This window comes from Astatotilapia calliptera, chromosome 15 (assembly GCF_964374335.1).
Source record: "Astatotilapia calliptera chromosome 15, fAstCal68.1, whole genome shotgun sequence".
NCBI lineage: Eukaryota > Metazoa > Chordata > Actinopteri > Cichliformes > Cichlidae > Astatotilapia > Astatotilapia calliptera.
In genome coordinates, this window is record NC_137436.1 from 8,555,046 (window position 1) to 8,572,359 (window position 17,314).

At 42.7% G+C, this 17,314-nt stretch overlaps 1 protein-coding gene across 2 annotated transcripts in view; it reads right to left on the reverse strand.

The window, feature by feature from the left end:
• Positions 1 to 17,314, reverse strand: part of LOC113037269 (scavenger receptor cysteine-rich domain-containing protein DMBT1-like) — a 50,940-nt gene that overhangs the window by 15,853 nt on the left and 17,773 nt on the right. For both annotated transcript variants that reach the window (XM_080290216.1, XM_080290217.1), the window contains 6 exons: positions 14,090 to 14,404; positions 13,470 to 13,769; positions 12,256 to 12,561; positions 10,600 to 10,914; positions 959 to 1,273; positions 280 to 579 (listed from right to left, as the gene is read on the reverse strand). In XM_080290216.1, the coding sequence (XP_080146342.1) occupies positions 280 to 579; positions 959 to 1,273; positions 10,600 to 10,914; positions 12,256 to 12,561; positions 13,470 to 13,769; positions 14,090 to 14,404 (1,851 nt within the window). The remainder of the gene's footprint in view (positions 1 to 279; positions 580 to 958; positions 1,274 to 10,599; positions 10,915 to 12,255; positions 12,562 to 13,469; positions 13,770 to 14,089; positions 14,405 to 17,314) is intronic.

Consider the following 17,314-nt stretch of genomic DNA (forward strand, 5'->3'; position numbering starts at 1 on the left):
GTCCAATTCTTTTGTGTGTTTGTGAATAGTCTGTGTGTGCTTTGGCTGGCCTAATCCTATTGGTCTTCTCTCTGTATATGCACTGCTATAGCACACATATGTGAAGATAGTGACATAATTTATAACTCGGGTTGTACCTGATTAACACGTGTTTAGACTACAAAAATATTGATCTGATGGTTTACATCAACATTTTAAATGGAAAAAATCATACTTGATCTGTTTGATAAAGAACTTCATGGATTCATTTTCTTTTTGAAATATAACATCAAGTCTTACCTGAGCATACCACAGAGGCCTCTTCAATACCATCGGTGATAGATCTGGTATAGTTCCTAAATGTACACTGTGTGACAGAGCTCTCTCTACCATTACAGTGGATCTCATGTCCTCTCAAATCTTCAATTTGACCAAATGACCTTGAAATCTTGACAGGATCTCCGCAATTTATCTCTCTGCACACCACTGTAGCTTCATTCATTCCCCAGTTAATATTAAATGCTGGTGACCAGTGTTCACCATAGTGGACCTCCACCCTTCCTGAGCACATGTCAGTCCCATTGATGAGTCGAATGGTAGCTACAAAGCAAAGAGCACAAAATCAGCAATTAGTTGGTGCCTGAAAATTGCATTAATTGAAATCCATACAATATTCTCACTGATGTCATGGAAATAACTGTGATATAAATTGTGGTGGGCCGTGGACTGCGGTGCCGTGCGGATGCGCCTGCACGGCATCTGCAATCACGCCCTCTTTGTTAAAACATGGGGAATCAGTGTTGTAAGTTGGTGTAATAATAAAGATGGCTCTAAACAACGACCTCTGGACCTGCCATGACCTGCCATGACTCAATCACGCCACATAAATAAAACAGAAATTCTGATCAGAAAAAAAATTCCAAAGTCATATCTAAACATTAAAAAAAGACACAATATTTAATGACAAAATAGTTTTTACCTGAACAAATCACTCCTGCATCTTCACGGTGGCTGCAATAAAAGCTTTCAGAGGGGCGATACCTGCAGTGCCCAAGGGACGTCTCATTACCCAAACAGTTGACAGAAGAATACCAGATCACTCCTTGGCCTTCACCAAAGAAGGCATTAGATTTTGCTCTCTGAGGTGTTCCACAGTCCATGGCTCTGCACACCACCGCAGCATCTTTTAAGTCCCAGTCATCATCACACACTGTTCCCCACCGGCCATCATGCAGAATCTCCACTCGGCCAGAGCATCGGTCAATGCCGTTCACAAGCCTTATTGGTGGTTTACCTGAGGGCACACGTTAAAGTATTAGCAATGAATATTTCAATCTCTTACTCTTTTTTTAAATCCAGTATTATCAGATTTTTAAGGATATCTTCAACATGCTGTATGCTGATGAGTGTCCATCATTATCTGAAATGCAACCAAAAGAGGTTAATGGCTGTCCCCCTTTTCAGACAATAGCTCATACTGGGCAGTTCGTATGTCCAAGAAACTTTAAAATGTGGTTAACTTCAGCAACAGGTGTATTTTAACCCAAAACACAGTCTTTCACCAAATGTAACCAGGAAATTTTGGTGCTAAAGCTCAGGTCCATTTACTGTTGATTTAACTGAGGAAAAACATTCAAGCATTAACAATAAAAATTACAAGCTGTCAAATAGATCCCATTAAGCAGTTTATTAAGAACTTAACCCTTTAAGACCTACCATAGAACCAAGTCCGCCAGAGCTTATATTATTTTTTTACATTCTGTAGTGCCATTTTTGGGAGCATTTCAAGTTGATATACATCAATACAACCATTATAGCCCAAATTTTAATAATATGTATGCATTAAGCTCATAGTAATTATACAAATTGCAAAAAAGTGCAATAAACTACAAAAAACTTTATATTTTTGTTTTTTTAACATATATTTCTAGTTAGAGAAATTTAAGAGGCTTATCCCCCCAAAACAGTAAATACAAAAAAGTTGCACAAAATAGTTTCCCACCACAGGAAATTTATTTTAAGTGTCTTTATAGTTTTATTTTTGAAATACACCAACTTTATATACTGCAGGAAAAACTAAAATAAATGCAAATTTGCAAAAAAACAGCATATGCATCAAAATAAACTATTTCCAGCAGTGCAATATGAGTCCTAAGCGTCCCAGAAATGACACAGAAAGTCATAAAGTCAAACATTACTTTTAAAAACAACAGTATAGGCTCATAAGGCCCTGATGGTAAAAAACTACTGTGGCGGAGGTGTGGTCCCGGGCGCGGCTGCAGGGGAGGAGTGGTGCGGTGAGCTCAACGGGGCGGTGCTGGAGACGCAGGTGAGAACAGCTGATGGCGTTTTGGACTGATGATGGTTTCCTTCCCTTTTATAGTGAGACGGGAGAGGAGCGGAGAACAGCGGGAAATCAGCTGAGACCAACAGCTGTCAGACTGTGGCCGGTCATAACGCAGGACGCTATAAATAAATGTGGCATCTGGAGACAAAGACCTGTGCGTGTGTGTCCCTGTGTGTAGTGCATTTCACAACTACATTTCCGCAAAATGACGTCACTTCCGGTTTCGGGCAGGACATGGCGGACATGCGATAGTTCGTGCTGATGGACATAGGAAGTGTTACAAACAGCTGATCGGATTGGCAAAGCCTGTTTCTGGAATATTATGTTTTTGTTGCTGCAAGTGCTTTTTATGCAGTTTTTGCAAAGCTATATGTGGAGAAAGGTATGGGGTCTTCACACCGCTGTTCTCTGTACCTCCTCGGGGAGTGGGCTGAAAGGAGGAGTTGGCCATCTGATTGGGGTCTAGGGATGCTGGGCCTCCCTGCACCTCCCTGGAAAAAGGGCAACATCTCTTGGGTCTAGGGGCAAATTACCCTTCTAGATGCAAGGGTACCTGGACCTGGGGTATAGAGTATGCTTGGGGAGTGTGAGTGTGTGTACAGTGTCCATTTCTGTTTGTAGTATTGCTGTCATCACAGTCGTGTCCAGTGTATGCATAACGGGTCAAACATTATACCACATTGGGGAAGTGCCAATTAGTTTTATATGTGTCTAGGTCTAGTCTTCAGATTTGCGTCCCCGCTGTGTCGGTCGGTGGAGTTTAATAAACTCGGCCGTCTGCTCATTGCTATCTAAAATATAACAGGACACTGGCGTAAATTCTCGACTGTCTCACACTGTTTAACGTTCATTCAGCTGTGTGAAAATCCCGGAGGAACCCACCTGATGGATTAATAAAGTTTTATTTAATCTAATAACTTTGATCTCAGCCAAACCGATTTACTCCGGAACAAATAAAACACAGAAAAAGGCAAACAATTACATTTTTAAGTTATCTGACTGACTTATATATCATGTTTAACCTGAGTAGCGAAAGAGTGGGGGTCTGAAAACGATGAAGCCGGGAGTCCGCTGCTCCTGCCGGCTGGAGTGACCATTGAATCCCCCCGCTTGCTATTGAGCGGTTGTGTAACTTCTCCGAAAACGTCAGCACACTTTTGCAAATATGCGATGTCTTGATAAACCAAGCAGATATTTGTAATTTACACAGCTACTTAAAATAGGTTTAAAGTTTATTTTGTGGCCCAGAAAGATTAATAAGAGTCCTAAACACTACAGATTACCATACAAAGATCACTACTCTCCTCAGTGACAACAATACCTACGAAGCCTTAAAGCGAGACCCCATAAGCAGCTACAAAAAGAAAGTTATAGCTTGCCTTCAAGACTTTGAAAAGGACAAAATTATTGACCGCCTTACATATCACCACCTTTACCCAGGGGATGCCATACCCTGCATTTACGGACTTCCTAAAATCCACAAGGAAGCTGTCCCACTCAGACCCATAGTCAGTAGCATAAACTCAGCCACTTATAACATTGCTAAACACCTTGCTACCATCCTTGCTCCTCTCGTGGGGAACACCCCACACCACATCAAGAACTCCACCGACTTCACCGACAAGGTCCAGAAACTTACCCTGGATCCAGATGAAACCATGGTGTCCTTTGATGTAGTCTCTCTCTTCACTTGCATACCCACCACGGAGGCCGTGGAGACTGTCAGAAAACAACTACAAGAAGACAGCTCCTTGGAGGACAGGACCAACTTCACACCCGATCAGATCTGCACACTGTTAGACCTCTGCCTCACCACTACATATTTCAAATACAACGAAGGCTTTTACAGACAAAAACATGGCTGTGCCATGGGCTCCCCCGTGTCACCTATTGTAGCCAACCTTTACATGGAGGAAGTGGAAAGGAAGGCTCTTGGCTCTTTCAAAGGAAGAGTACCCAGCCACTGGTACAGATATGTGGACGACACCTGGGTCAAAATCAAGACACAAGAAGTGGAATCCTTCACTGCACACATTAACGCTGTGGATAAAAACATCAAGTTCACCAGGGAAGACACAAAGGGCAACTGTTTGCCTTTCCTGGACTGCGCTGTGCACATTGAAGAGAACGGCAACCTCAACATCGAAGTTTACCGGAAGCCCACACACACCGACCAGTACCTCCTCTTTGACTCCCATCACCCTCTGGAACACAAACTTGGAGTAATTAGAACCCTACACCACCGGGCAGAACATGTTCCCTCTAAGCCTGAAGGAAAAAAGAAGGAACACACACATGTAAAGGAAGCACTCAAAACGTGCGGCTATCCTAAATGGGCGTTCTTAAAGTCAGCAAAGAGGCACAGAAAAGAAGACCAGACACCAGCGAGGGAGGATAAGAAGGACAGACGCAACAACATTGTCCCCCCCATTGTGTATCAGAAAAACTCAGGAGAGTTTTCTCCAAGCATGACATCCCGGTGCATTTCAGACCCAGCAACACGCTCAGACAAAAACTGGTTCACCCGAAAGACAAAACGCCAAAACACAGACTTAACAATGTGGTGTATGCTGTACAGTGCAGCAAGGAATGCTCAGACCTCTACATTGGAGAGACCAAACAGCCACTTCACAAGCGCATGGCACAACATAGAAGAGCCACCTCCACAGGACAAGACTCAGCAGTCCATCTGCATCTTAAGCATAAAGGACACTCTTTCGAGGATGCCAATGTTCACATTTTGGACAGAGAGGACAGATGGTTTGAAAGAGGAGTGAAAGAAGCCATCTATGTCCACTGTGAGCGACCATCTTTGAACAGAGGCGGTGGTTTACGACACCAACTGTCTGCCATCTATAATCCAGTTTTGAGATCCCTTCCCAGATGCCTTAACGCCCACTCACATCCTGGGCCATCTGATCTCAGGAATTTGCATGATAAGGTGGGGCCAGGTTTCACAATGAACTCACCCGAAATTCTGGCTGATTGGGACCCACACCCAGTTTCACACCTTGGCTCAGGCGATTAGAGGATCATCAGGGGGTCCTTTTGTCCCTCTGTGGGGGGTCACTCCCACTAGGTTTATATCTGGGACTCTCCACCATTTGACCTTAGAACTGAAGAAGCTTCTCGGATGAGAGGTGAAACGTCTTCAAGCAACTTAAAGAAGTCCAGACGCTTTTCTTTGCAAGCTCCTTTGATTAATAGAGTAATCTTAAAACTTAGTAGCAGCCTATCTTGCTGGCAGCTGAAATTTGGCTGGGCCGGAAACGTGCTATGAATTTTGGGATATGGTAGGCCACGAAGGACACACCCGACCCATCCTTCAAATTTAGGGCTGGGTATCGTCACTGATTTCTAGAATCGATTCTATTCTGATTCACAAGGTCCTGAATTGATTCGTTTCGATTCGATTCGATTCGAATCAATTCGATTTGAATCTGGGAAATTTTGCCTCAGACAGTCAGAAATATTATAATTCAGATCAGTACATTTACATATTTTTGTATCTATAAAAAGGAAGCTGACATTTTCCAGACTTTATCAAAGGTGTAAGCATCACAGCAGATGCCTTTTTGTCAAAGTAGCTGAAGATAAAACACAAAAAAATATGAAGGTGATTTTCCTGGCCTGGGATTTTATAAAAATATTCTGCAGTAGATCACAAACGAAAGAAAACCATTAATCAACTTATGAACATTACCTCTGAAGTTACAGCGGTTTTATTAGAGACACGGCTAAGCGTTTTGCATTTTGTATAATTTTAAAAAGTTTACATTTGTTCAGAAGCCTATTGAACGGCAGAAATTAGGTTTTCTTTTCGGAAGTAAGTAAAAGGAAAAAAAACATCGGTCGACAGCGCTGTAAATAACGGTAGTCTTGTGCGTAACAAGCAAGCGAAGAATGCAGAAAACTGATTTCGGGGATAGGCGGGAAACTGTTCTTGAAGTACACTGAGAAAGAGAGAGAGGGCTGTGCATGAAGTGTGATTTTATTGTGGTGGAAGCAAAACAGCAAAAGTAAGAGGAAGTTCATGATGATCTTTATGTGAAGCTTAGTTTGGATCTTCTTTTGCTGCTGGTTCGGTCAATATTGTTTGGAGAGAGATAAAACTAACAGCTTTAGAATCAGCACAAAAAGGGCGTAAACACAAAGCGCGGACCCGCCGAAACATCAGAATCAGCGAGCTGTCGGCTTTCAGCCCTGACTGTGCCCGTGCCGTCGGGTGAGAAAGGCGACATCTCACTGATTCTGATCTGCAGGTCCGCGCTTTGTGTTTACATCTTTGTGCAGAAGCCGTGTACCTGCTCTCATTTACTGTTTTAAATGTTTGGTGGTTGTCAAAATTTTGTGACGTTTCACCTGAGATTCTGGAATTTTGGGCAAAATACATTTATATAAAAAATCGATTCAGGATTTTAATGAATCGATATCACGTTATCCAAGCCAGAATCGATTTTAATCGATGAATCGATTATTAAAACCCACCCCTATTCAAATTCGGGGAAATGAAGGATGCATTTATCAGCATTTGAAGGAGTCGACGAATTGAGAGAGCCTTCGTTGCCTGGCTGTGACGTAATCCGCCTTCAAATTAGTGATGTGCGATACCACTGATTTCCTTTCCGATCCGATACCAAGTAAAATTCAGGGTGGTATCGACGATACTGATCCGATACCAATACTTTGTACAAACACTTATTTTATTTATTGTATCTCAAATTATAGCGTCATAATGATTACAGGACAACAGATTACTTGTTCTTATCACTTAATAATGCAGAGTTCATCATATAGAAATAAAAAAACTGAAGTTCTGCGCTATTTGAACACGTTGCCAGCACTAAAGGACTCCGTGAGAGACGTCTGTCTCGCCCTAGTAGCACCTGTCCCTCTCCTCTTCTTCAGTTCACCACAACATACGCTCGTCATATTCTGTGATATGATTTACTCTGAGGTTAGTGGTGTTGCCACAACACTTCACTTTTTTGCCACATGTGTCGCAAAACACGTCTCAGCTGTTTGTGGAGGTAAAATATGTCTGCACATGACTCCAATTACGCTCAGCCATTGTTGTGAGTGCGCACGCCAGGGCTGCGAGACATTTATACAGCCGTATTTCACACATGAGTATGAAAGGCGGAAGAGGAAGTAGTTCCTTCGAATGTAGATAATCCAAATGTTATAGTTTCTTTCCACTGTGTTCTTGTGTGTGTGAATGGGTGAATGACTGAATGTAGTGTAAAGCGCTTTGGGGTCCTATGGACTAGAAAAGCGCTATACAAATGCAAGCCATTTGTTAATGATAAACTACAAATTTACCTTAAATTACTAAAATATCAATATTTTAATGTGAGAATCGATTCTAGAACATAAATGATTGGTATCGGAGGAATCTATATTTCAGGATCGATCCGCACATCACTACTCCAAATGCGGCCTCCGGAGGATGCAGCCGACATCTTGGGAGACACGCTTGTGTCTATATGTCAGATCGGGTCTTAGACTCCACCTCTCTGGACATATCTCAGGCCCCCCCAGGTGTGGGGACCTATCACCCCCACAACGCTCCCTGTCACTGGCTGATGCCCTCAGATGTTGGTGTGTTTCAGGTTCTCGGTGTCCAGGGCTGGGCGCTCAGGTATGTACCAGCTCATTCCTGGTGGCTGCTTGGCAGGACCTGCCGCTTGTGGCTTGGTTGGGCCCCTTCGGCGGGGGGGGGGGGGGGGGGAGGAGGGAGGCCTCGGACCATGAAATTATTAATAAAAAGACTAAATTCTTAGTACAAAGACTTCACCTGCAAAATTATGAACACGATAACAAATCCGGACAATTTCTTGCTAACCAGTTAAAAATCAATAAAGAAAAAACAACTATATGTGCTGTTAAAGATGTATCTGGGAATACAATATATGATCTTAAAAAATGAACAAAATTTTTAGGGATTTCTATGAAACTTTATATACACCACAAATAAACCCATCTAAAAACGAAATTGATCAATTTCTCGACAACATAATTAATTAATTACATCTTCCAAAATTATTAGACACCCAAGCAATGGCACTGGATTCGCCACTGACGCCAGGTGAACTCCAGGAAGCTCTGATAAGTATGCTCAATAATAAGGCTCCAGGTCAAGACAGCTTTCCAACAGATTTTTACAAAGAATTCTGGACGATTCTGGCACCAGTTTTTCACAGGATGTTGCAGGAAATCAAAGAAAATGGTAGACTACCACCAAATATGAACTCTGCAAATATCAGTCTCTTACTAAAACCAGGCAAAGACCCTGTATTTCCTTCAAGCTATCGTCCAATATCCCTTATTAATGTAGACCTTAAAATAATGTGCTAAGCTCTCTCAAAAAAATTAGAGAAAATAACCCCCCTTTTAATTCATCCGGACCAAACTGGTTTCATAAAAGGTAGGCACTCATCAACAAATACACGTAGATTACTTAGACACGTAGACTACTCATGCAGTAAAAACATTGAAACCATAATATTTTCTTTAGATGCAGAAAAAGCATGTTTGGGGAGTGTGACTGTCTGTGCAGTGTCTATTTGTGTCTGTCTACACGTTGGGTGAGTGCCGAGTATTTGGTTGTGTATATGGGGGTGGGAATGCACGTTTGTGTCCACGTGCGCCTGTTCGTCTGTGTCTATATGTCAGGTTGGGTCTTAGACTCAACCTCTCTGGGTACATCTCAGGCCCTCCAAAGAACGGAGGCCTATCTCCCCTCACCACACTCCCTGCCGGTGGCTGATGCCCTCAGACGTTGGTGTGTTGGTGGTCCTTGTCGTCTGGGGCTGGGCGCTCATGTATGTAACGGCTCACTCCTGGTGGCCGATTGGCGGGGCCTGGCGCCTGTGGCCCGGCTGGGCCCCTTCCGGGGGGTGGTGTGCCCTCAGGCTTCTGGCCTCAGGGCCTGAAGCTCGGTCCTCTCTGGCAAAGCTGGCTGACAGAGCCCGCGGGCACGCCACTGCAACCCCCTCTGGCCTCTGCTCCATAGCTGCTGGGTGACCTCTCGTTTGGGGCTCTACTCAGCTCTTCCCAGGAGGGTGGCATGGTTCCCCCCTTTGGTGGTCCTCCTCGGGTCCTCGTACTCTGGGGCCTCTGGATGTCTGGGGCCTGGATCTCCTCCATACCTGCTTCATGATGCCCTTGTGGACGGGGCTATGGCTCCCCACACTCCCTAGCAGACCATTACATGGAGAAACCTTTGGAATACAAGCATGCTGATCCACACAGGTGTGCACACATGTGTGCACACAGGTGTTCAAAGACGCGGACTACACCTTTCTTGGCTGCTGCCTCAAACCACATTGTGCGCTGTCTATCTTGTGTGCTGCACAATATCGTTTAATATTTAGTATCTACTGTTATCTACTGCTAGCTAGTTTATTGTGATGGTGCTGTATTTATTATTTTGCTCTTTTTTGTTTGTTTTCTCATCTGTTTTTTTTTCTCCATACAGGTGATCCAGATGTTTTGTTTGTTTTTCTTTCTTTCTTCCCCCCTTCCTCACTGTCTCTTCTCCCCTCTGTTTTTCTTTCTTTCTCTCCCTCTCTTTCTTTCATTCTTTCTCCCTGTCCTATCCCCCAGTCATGTCTGTCCCGTTTGTAGCAACCGAAAATAAAATAAAATAAATACATAATTATAATAAAGGTCAATCAAATGGACCAATATGGCAAGGCCATGATGATCCACTTGGTAAAATAAATCCGCTTGGCATCTTTCTTGGCCTTAAGAAAACAATTCTGATGGCTAAAGATCCAAACGGGACAAAAAAAAAGAAAAAAAAAGAAAATACTAATAGACACAAAAGGCTAAAAATGTAGAAAGAAACCCACCAAATAATAAACCCACAAAAAAAAAAAAAAAAAACTAGAGGAAAAAACAGAAACCATGAAAATGAGAGAAGGTGAGTGTAATCCCAGTGCCCTTTTGAAGACAGATTAAATGGCAGGGTTAAATGTGAAAGAGTATCTGTTTTGAAGTCAGTACCAAATCAAAAATACAGATTCATCTGCTCTGGTGACCCCTTGGGAAAAAAGAGAAAAAAAAGTGCATAAATCTCAGTCATTATCTGTTTCAAAGTATGATCAGTGGCTAACAACTTGTAATTATTAACCAATAAGCGTGTAGTTTACCAGTTACCCTCCCACCACCACCACAGTTGGTGACATCACATCACAGCAATAATTTATACTGTTTGTGATCTCGTAAAAAATTATGTTTGAATTTTGAACATAATAATAAGGATTTACCTGCACAGAGAACACCAGCATCATATTCATGCCCGCAGGTTGCTCTTGTAAAACCTTCGACTGAGCATTGCTGAAGAGATGTCACATTGCCGAAACATGAATTGCTAGCCTCCACCACTGACCCACTGCCACGGCCAAAAACAGCACCACCATGAGCTTTCACGGCACGTCCACACTGCAGCGACTCACACACCGCTCCAGCTTTACTTAGAGTCCAGTCCGTGTCACACACTGTGTGCCACTGGTCATCATGACGAACCTCCACTCTTCCAGAGCACTCATCATTACTGTTAACCAAGCGCACCGCCAAGCTTTCTGTGAAGGCAAATAAACTAAATATGTAGCCACAGGTATGGAAGAATGACCAACAAACAACTGTGATGTATTTAGGTATATTGTACACCGGTTAAACTCAGAAGACAATATTAAACTTTTTTTTTTAAATGATAAAGAACATTTAAGCTGCCAATATTACTCTTTGGCATTTTTCATATAAAAATTCTGTAAACATTTATGTAAAAACAGAATTCAGTGATTAATTCATATTTTATTCACAATACAATCTTGAAAATATCAAATATTCAGCCTGAGAAAATGTACAATTTTGACATCACAAGTTGTAATCTAAATTATTATTAGTATAGAATTTGGAGTATGTCAAATAAAAGTACTAATAGTACCTGGAACCGCTGAGGATGTCACTTTGACCATATAGAAATTAATGTAAAATCACAACTGCTGCACCTGGTTTGTCTAACAACACGATTGTTTACACACTTTTTGTCATGAAAGCTGCTCAAAATTAAGACAGAGCTAGCTAGATGTGATTGACAAATAAATATATAGGGTCCTGTAGCCACATATCACCTGTGGGATGCAGAGCCAGGGTACAGCAGGATAGTACATAGCAGGGGAGTGTGTGCCCAAATGTGTGGAGAACTGGCTGGGTTTCTGGCTGATCTCAGCAACAGAAAGCTGAACTGAAAAGACTATTTATTTACCATTATTACTGCTGATGCTGGAGGGGCTCAAAATGACCCCTGCAACCAGTTCTCATTTTAAGAAATTCCAAGTGTATTTTAAATTTGACTACAACTCTAGAGCAAGTTGGAACAAGGCCATGTCTTCTATGAACGGTCTGTAAACATTTGCAAACTAGGAAGACCAGTTGCTGGACTTCTGGGAGAGAAATGAAGGAATGAAGAAGAAGGAAGCAATGAAGCTTATGTGCAAAAGAATAGCATACTACATTAGCTGTAGTATGGTGTTTAGCACTGTCTCACTGAAATATACATGGAAACAGATGTCCTCTTGCTGGAAGCATCTGTTTCTCTCAAACTTGTATCTGGATTTCAGCATTTTTGGTGTTTTGCCAGATTTTCAAGCTGGCAGTTTCATGGGCATTAATGCACCCTCATACTGATGCTGTTGCTTGAACTAAACACTGATAAGCAGTGTGGTCCCTCACCTCTTTACTTCACAGGACACAGCTTGTTTTCCAAAAAGAATTTCACTTTTTGATGATGTTAAATTCTTTTTAATGTTCTATTGTGAATCAAATATGGATTTGGAAATCTTTGCATTTATTCTTTACTTACATTTTTAAAAAGATCCAAACGTTTTGTTTTTGGAACTGGGTTTGTATGTTTTTCTTACCTGTGCAGAAAACACCAGCCACTACAATGTTGTTGCAAGTCCTGTCTGGATATGGATATGGTCTTTGTTGACACTGATTCAATGTAGACTCTTTTCCATTGCATTCAATTTGATCTGTCCAGGTCTGTCCTGTACCAGGGCCAAGCTGAAGAAGCTTATGGGGCCTCCCACAGTCCAACTGTCTGCACACCACTGTTGCATCATTCATGTCCCAGGATTCAGCACACACAGTCCCCCACTGGCCTTTATTGAAATACTCTACTCTTCCATCACAACGAGTGGATCCACCGGCTAATCTCACATTACCTGGAAAGCAGAGTTGTTATATAAATCTAACATAAATCTATAAATACAAAGAAAAATGCAAAGAAAAAATACAAATGAATCATATCACCAACAGACCATTTTAGACTTAATCAGCTATGATTTCTGCATCATACAGATGGAATATGTTTTACAGCATCAAAAATGACTCAGAAATTGCTCTCTTCATAGTTTCAATGTTGCTGACCCTTGGCTATATTACCCTCACTGGGTGATCAGTGCATCATCAGATCAATAGCATTTACCATTGTAAGTGGTTAATATTCATCTGTTGTCTCATATTGTGTTTGCTAAATGCTGGTAATGGTGAAATCACTTGTTAGGCATAAAATAATTTGCCATATTGCATTTGTTCTACCTAGAAGTAGACTGTCCATTTACAGGTATCAAAAAGGTCAAGTTGACCTCAATGAGTAAAGGGATTAATTATGTGTAATAATAATTTAGAGCAATTCAATAGCAAAATTGTGTAAAGGAACGGTGACGAAGAGAGGAAAACAATATAAAAACAAAGGTTCAAAGATGCAGCTTCATGCTAAATCGTAGTGGCCAGCTAGCTGACTGAAACATGTGCAGCACTGAAGCACAGCCTATTTACAGCATCTTATATGGTCCAATTCTTTTGTGTGTTCGTGAATAGTCTGTGTGTGCTTTGGCTGGCCTAATCCTATTGGTCTTCTCTCTGTATATGCACTGCTATAGCACACATATGTGAAGATAGTGACATAATTTATAACTCGGGTTGTACCTGATTAACACGTGTTTAGAATACAAAAATATTGATCTGATGGTTTACATCAACATTTTAAATGGAAAAAATCATACTTGATCTGTTTGATAAAGAACTTCATGGATTCATTTTCTTTTTGAAATATAACATCAAGTCTTACCTGAGCATACCACAGAGGCCTCTTCAATACCTTCGGTGATAGATCTGGTATAGTTCCTAAATGTGCACTGTGTGACAGAGCTCTCTCTACCATTACAGTGGATCTCATGTCCTCTCAGATCTTCACCTTGACCAAATGACCTTGAAATCTTGACAGGATCTCCACAATTTATCTCTCTGCACACCACTGTGGCTTCATTCATTCCCCAGTTAATATTAAATGCTGGTGACCAGTGTTCACCATAGTGGACCTCCACCCTTCCTGAGCACATGTCAGTCCCATTGATGAGTCGAATGGTAGCTACAAAGCAAAGAGGACAAAATCAGCAATTAGTTGGTGCCTGAAAATTGCATTAATTGAAATCCATACAATATTCTCACTGATGTCATGGAAATAACTGTGATATAAATTGTGGTGGGCCGTGGACTGTGATGCTGTGCAGATGTACCTGCACGGCATCTGCAATGCATCTGTGTTAAAACATGGGGAATCAGTGTTGTAAGTTGGTGTAAGTGTGGTTGCAGCCGAGAGCTGCAGCCACATATAATAAAGATGGCTTTAAACAACGACCTCTAAACATTAAAAAAAGACACAATATTTAATGACAAAATAGTTTTTACCTGAACAAATCACTCCTGCATCTTCCCTGTGTCTGCACGAAAATCTTCCAGAGGGGCGATACCTGCAGTGCCCAAGGGACGTCTCATTACCCAAACAGTTGACAGAAGAATACCAGATCACTCCTTGGCCTTCACCAAAGAAGGCCTTAGATTTTGCTCTCTGAGGTGTTCCACAGTCCATGGCTCTGCACACCACCTCAGCCTCTCTGAAGTCCCAGTCATCATCACACACTGTTCCCCACCGGCCGTCATGCAGAATCTCCACTCGGCCAGAGCATCGGTCAATGCCGTTCACAAGCCTTATTGGTGGTTTACCTGAGGGCACACGTTAAAGTATTAGCAATGAATATTTCAATCTCTTACTCTTTTTTAAATCCAGTATTATCAGATTTTTAAGGATATCTTCAACATGCTGATGAGTGTCCATCATTATCTGAAATGCAACCAAAAGAGGCTAATGGCTGTCCCCCTTTTCAGACAATAGCTCATACTGGACAGTTCGTATGTCCAAGAAACTTTAAAATGTGGTTAACTTCAGCAACAGGTGTATTTTAACCCAAAACACAGTCTTTCACCAAATGTAACCAGGAAATTTTGGTGCTAAAGCTCAGGTCCATTTACTGTTGATTTAACTGAGGAAAAACATTCAAGCATTAACAATAAAAATTACAAGCTGTCAAATAGATCCCATTAAGCAGTTTATTAAGAACTCAATAGCTCATGAGGGGCCGTGCTGACACCTGCTGCTCTCTGGCAGAAAGCACCATGGCCCTCCCGTGTTTTAAATGCTATTTAGAACAGCACGCAGCAGCACCACATATGAGCGTGTGGAGAAAGGTATGGGGTCTTCACACCGCTGTTCTCTGTACCTCCTCGGGGCAGGGGGCTAGGAGGAGGAGTTGGCCATCTGATTGGGGTCTAGGGATGCTGGGCCTCCCTGCACCTCCCTGGAAAAAGGGTAACATCTCTTGGGTCTAGGGGCAAATTACCCCTCTAGATGCAAGGGTACCTGGACCTGGGGTATAGAGTATGCTTGGGGAGTGTGAGTGTGTGTACAGTGTCCATTTCTGTTTGTCTCCACTGTGGCGTGGGTGTGATCTCTGGCCGGCTGCAGAGTAGGGGTGACGCAGTGAGCTCCTGGGGTGGCGCAGGGGCAGGGTGAACAGGTGTGCTGGGATATGAATGTGGTTGTGACTCTTTATATGTTCACAGTGACAGTCGGAGGAGGAGGAGAGCGGACCTGACAGTAGAGAGAGGAAGTGTCTGTGTCCCAGTGAAAAGCGAAAACCACAGTTGTAAATAAAAGTATTGCTGTCATCACAGTCGTGTCCAGTGTATGCATAATGGGTCAAACGTTACACCACATTGGGCGAGTGCCAATTAAAATATGTTTGCATGAGGGTGGGAATGCATGTTTGTGTCTGTGTGTGCCTGTTTGTCTGTGTCTATATGTCAGGTCTTAGACTCCACCTCTCTGGACATATCTCAGGCCCCCCCAGGTGTGGGGACCTATCACCCCCACAACGCTCCCTGTCGGTGGCTGATGCCCTCAGATGTTGGTGCGTTTCAGGCAGGTTCTCGGTGTCCAGGGCTGGGCGCTCAGGTATGTACCGGCTCATTCCTGGTGGCTGCTTGGCAGGGCCTGCCGCTCATGGCTCGTTAGGGTCCCTTCGGCGGGTGGGGGGCCCTCGGACCGTTGGCCCAGGGTTCGGTTCGTTCTGGCGCGGGTTCTGAACCCGTGGGCACATCACTGCAGCCCCCTGTGGATTCCGCACCAGGACTGCTGGGTGACCCAACATCTGGGGCTTTCTTCAGTTCTTTCAGAGGGTGGGGCGGTTGCCCCTCCGATGGTCCTCCTTGGGTTCTCGGGCTGTGGGGGGCCTCTAGATATTTGGGGCCTGGATCTCCTCCATGCCTGCTTCATGTACACATGGGCAATGTTCCCTCTAAGCTGCGCACGTGCGCAATTGCGCACTGTTGGGACGGTCTCTGCGCACAGAAAATCTGCTTTGCGCACACAAGAAAAATTCTAACCTGAATTGAAATTAAAGAAAATATGTGCCGACACCGGTGTTTTAGCGAGCAAAGCGGAGTAATGACAACGTGTACAACCATCGGAGATGTGAGCAGGACAGACGGAACAATTAACGGAAAAAGTGTGGACTTTATACCAGTTTTTAAATTGTGTTGATAAGCCACGTAAAACCAGAGTTATGATAAAAATATTTGCACTATTTGGTTTTCTTCCTGAATACTGTCGTTGTTTATATTTACTGCGGAAAGAAACAGTAAAAACTGCGTTTTATAAGGAAAACGCTCGAAAGCCTGTGAGCAAAGACGAAACCAAAACACCCCACCCTTTCCCATTGGTCGAAAAATGTACCATGGCACCCAATCAAAACATGGCATTTAGTTGTTAAGAAACAGGAAGAAGTTTTAGGAGTGACAGCGGTGTTGAGATGTGAGAGATTTGCAACCTTTAGCGCAAATCTTGTGTAGTTAGTGTGTAGTGTAGTCAATAGTTTTGTTGTGTGTGTCAGAACAATGAGGCGACTTTTGAATGTTACAGGTGTTACAGGAGTGATACATCTCCTGTTGTCAGGCCTGCAGGTATCAGGCTGTTGTTCTCCTTTATCTCATAGTGGACAGAAATTATTTTTTGGAGTGGGTCACGAACAAGAAATTTTTTTTTAATTTTCATTGTAAGTGGGATAAAGCACTTAATTAAAAGTAGTCTAACATAAATGTAAATGCTGTAATTTGATTATTTTAATAAACCATGTAACTTGGATGGATTCGATGCTGCCGTGACCACAGTGCTCACGTCTGCTGTTGCTCACAGTGGTCCAAGGGACTGCTCAGGGAGTTTGTGTGTTCGTTCAGACACATGAAAAATTAGAGGGAACATTGCACACGGGTGCTCACAGACAAACTATACAGGGAGTGCAGAATTATTAGGCAAATGAGTATTTTGTCCACATCATCCTCTTCATGCATGTTGTCTTACTCCAAGCTGTATAGGCTCGAAAGCCTACTACCAATTAAGCATATTAGGTGATGTGCAACTCTGTAATGAGAAGGGGTGTGGTCTAATGACATCAACACCCTATATCAGGTGTGCATAATTATTAGGCAACGTCCTTTCCTTTGGCAAAATGGGTCAAAAGAAGGACTTGACAGGCTCAGAAAAGTCAAAAATAGTGAGATATCTTGCAGAGGGATGCA